At 36.6% G+C, this 2,641-nt stretch overlaps 1 protein-coding gene across 1 annotated transcript in view; it reads left to right on the plus strand.

Annotated features, from left to right (window-relative positions):
- The window catches only part of LOC106875481 (nitric oxide synthase-interacting protein), a 27,777-nt gene extending 25,394 nt beyond the window's left edge, over positions 1 to 2,383 (plus strand). Inside the window, exon 10 of the mRNA XM_014923637.2 lies at positions 2,184 to 2,383. Coding sequence (XP_014779123.1) covers positions 2,184 to 2,255 — 72 coding nt within the window. The 3' untranslated portion in view covers positions 2,256 to 2,383. The remainder of the gene's footprint in view (positions 1 to 2,183) is intronic.
- The last annotated feature ends 258 nt before the right edge of the window (positions 2,384 to 2,641 follow it).

Consider the following 2,641-nt stretch of genomic DNA (forward strand, 5'->3'; position numbering starts at 1 on the left):
TATATATATTCATATATATACATACACACACACACACACACACACATATATATTCATATATATACATGCATACACACACACACACACACACACACATATAGGGTCATCTCATAAATAATGCGGTTTTTTCAATTGCATGAACTTAAAGTCAGAGGGAGACAGGATAAACTACCTGCATCAACTTGCTATAAAAGCAGGTAGTAATTTTACCTTCTACTTATTCTTTGTGCAAGCTTTGAAGAGTGCAGTTCAAAGCTATAGTGGAACTGCTGGAGCAGTTTGAATAGGGAATGATGCCCCACCCACCATATTTACCAGACATTACCCCATCTGATTATCATTTATTCCACAGTCTTCAAAATCATTAGGACGGAAAGAATATGAATTCTGTAGACAAGGTCAGAACAGTACTGGTGGAGTATTTTTTGTCATGGACAAGTGAATTATGGAAGAGGGACCTTACAAGTCTACCAGATAGATGGAAGAGCCTTGTAGAAAACGAAGGAGAATATGTTTTAGATTAAAAAAGAATTTTATGTTGTGAAAGCAATGATTGATTGACAACAAGCAATCGCTGTTGTCAATTCGTAGCCCGTTTAGACATTTTTTTTTTTAGAAAATGGAGGGTAATAATACATATTAAGCATTCATTGAGTATATATTTAACAGAAAACCAAAATAATATTATAACATTTATTAACATAGTGAATTATTTAGCCACATGAGTGCCATTTCGACAAATAATTTCAAAGACTCTATTAGTCTCTATTAGTCATGGAATCTGTCAATTTCTTAATAGTAGCAGGTTGAACTGCTTCTGCTGCAGCTTTGATGGTCACCCATAAGACATCTTTCAATGTAAATTGGCATTCATTGGCATAAATATCTTGTTTAATGATGGACCAAAAATTTTCAATAGGGTTGAAATCCAGAGATGCTAACAGCCACACCATCAACCTTTCACCTTGTATGCCATAAGACATTAGAAATGTTTGGGTGGTCCTAGCAGAGTAGGAAGGATCATTGTCATGCAAAAATACAAGATTCTTGAGAAGTGACAGCAGTATGTCATCTAGCCAGAGATCTAAGACCTTCTTCAGGAGATTGCAGTAGGCAGCTGCAGTCACTTTAACCTCTTCAGGCATCCTGACTGGGCCAACAAGTCTGTCCCCTATGTACCAGCCCACAACATGATTCCTCCACCTTGTTGATGTCGTAAATGTTCGTGACACTCATCTCCCAAAATAGACCCAACCGTCAGGTTTGCCACAAGTCTCTCAGGTTTTGTCAGTGAACAGAACACAACTCATGTTTAACGCTACGTACTTTTGGACCCATTGAAGTCTGAAACTCTTGTGCGGAGGCAGTTTCAGGGGTTCTTGCATGGAAGCCATAGTCCCAAGGATGCGATTTCTGGTGGTTTTCTGTATATGAGGAAGTCCAGAGGTGGTGAAAATGGCTTTGCTCGTTTGTCCATGTTTCCCACATGACTTGTAGCCAATATTCCTTAAATCCCTAACTGTCACAGTTTTGGCGGTCCCACAATCAGATCGTTTCTTTCTTGGTGCTCACGTGGCTAAATGATTCATTATGTCAATAAACGTTATAATATTATTATGGTTTTCTATCAAATATATACTCCATGTATGCTTAATATGTATCATTACCCTTCATTTTCTGAAAAAAATGTCCAGATGGGCTGTTTTCATTCAAAAGCTATTAGTGTGGTTCACCCAAAAACTGAAGAATCTGAAATAAAAAAAGAAAGGATGTTACACAGAATAATGGAAACATAACAATGTTGTTGCCATAGTGTGCAAGCAAACCTGCTGGGGAAAGTCTTATCAAAATCAATTCACAGAAAACCGAGAAATCCTAAATTTCACTCCTAAGCTATTAGTGTGGTTCTGGGTGTATATGTATGTATTAACTTTATTGATAATTTAGATGTTATAAAGTTGACATCAAATTATTACTTTTTTTTTTGTTACATAATTATCTTTACTTCATATTTTAGTGAAAAAAAAAAAAATGGAAAATTATGACATTTTAAACTTTTCCAAGAACATTTATAACTGAAATGAAGAAATGGAATTTGTGCCATGCTATCTAATAGCTACGTTTTTTTTCTTTTCTTTAACATTCTCTTCACTATATTGTATTTATTTATTTTCTTTTTGTAGGGTGCAAGTGGATTTTCTGCTTCTGGAGTCCAGTTAGATGCTAAAGAGAAAAGACCTTCTATGCAGGCTTAGACAGCTAACTACTTACCACACATGCATGCATATACACATAATGAATGCACACTCATATTGTACATAATAAAATTCTGTAAACAACCTTTTTTCCATCCTGGTAATAAAAATTATATCTACTATTTAAATATGATTTATTTGTTATTACCAGTCATCATCATCATCATCATCATCGTTTAACGTCCGCTTTCCATGCTAGCATGGGTTGGACGATTTGACTGAGGACTGGTGAAACCGGATGGCAACACCAGGCTCCAGTCTGATTTGGCAGAGTTTCTACAGCTGGATGCCCTTCCTAACGCCAACCACTCAGAGAGTGTAGTGGGTGCTTTTACGTGTCACCCGCACGAAAACGGCCACGCTCGAAATGGTGTCTTTTATGTGCC

This window comes from Octopus bimaculoides, chromosome 5 (assembly GCF_001194135.2).
Source record: "Octopus bimaculoides isolate UCB-OBI-ISO-001 chromosome 5, ASM119413v2, whole genome shotgun sequence".
Taxonomy (NCBI): domain Eukaryota; kingdom Metazoa; phylum Mollusca; class Cephalopoda; order Octopoda; family Octopodidae; genus Octopus; species Octopus bimaculoides.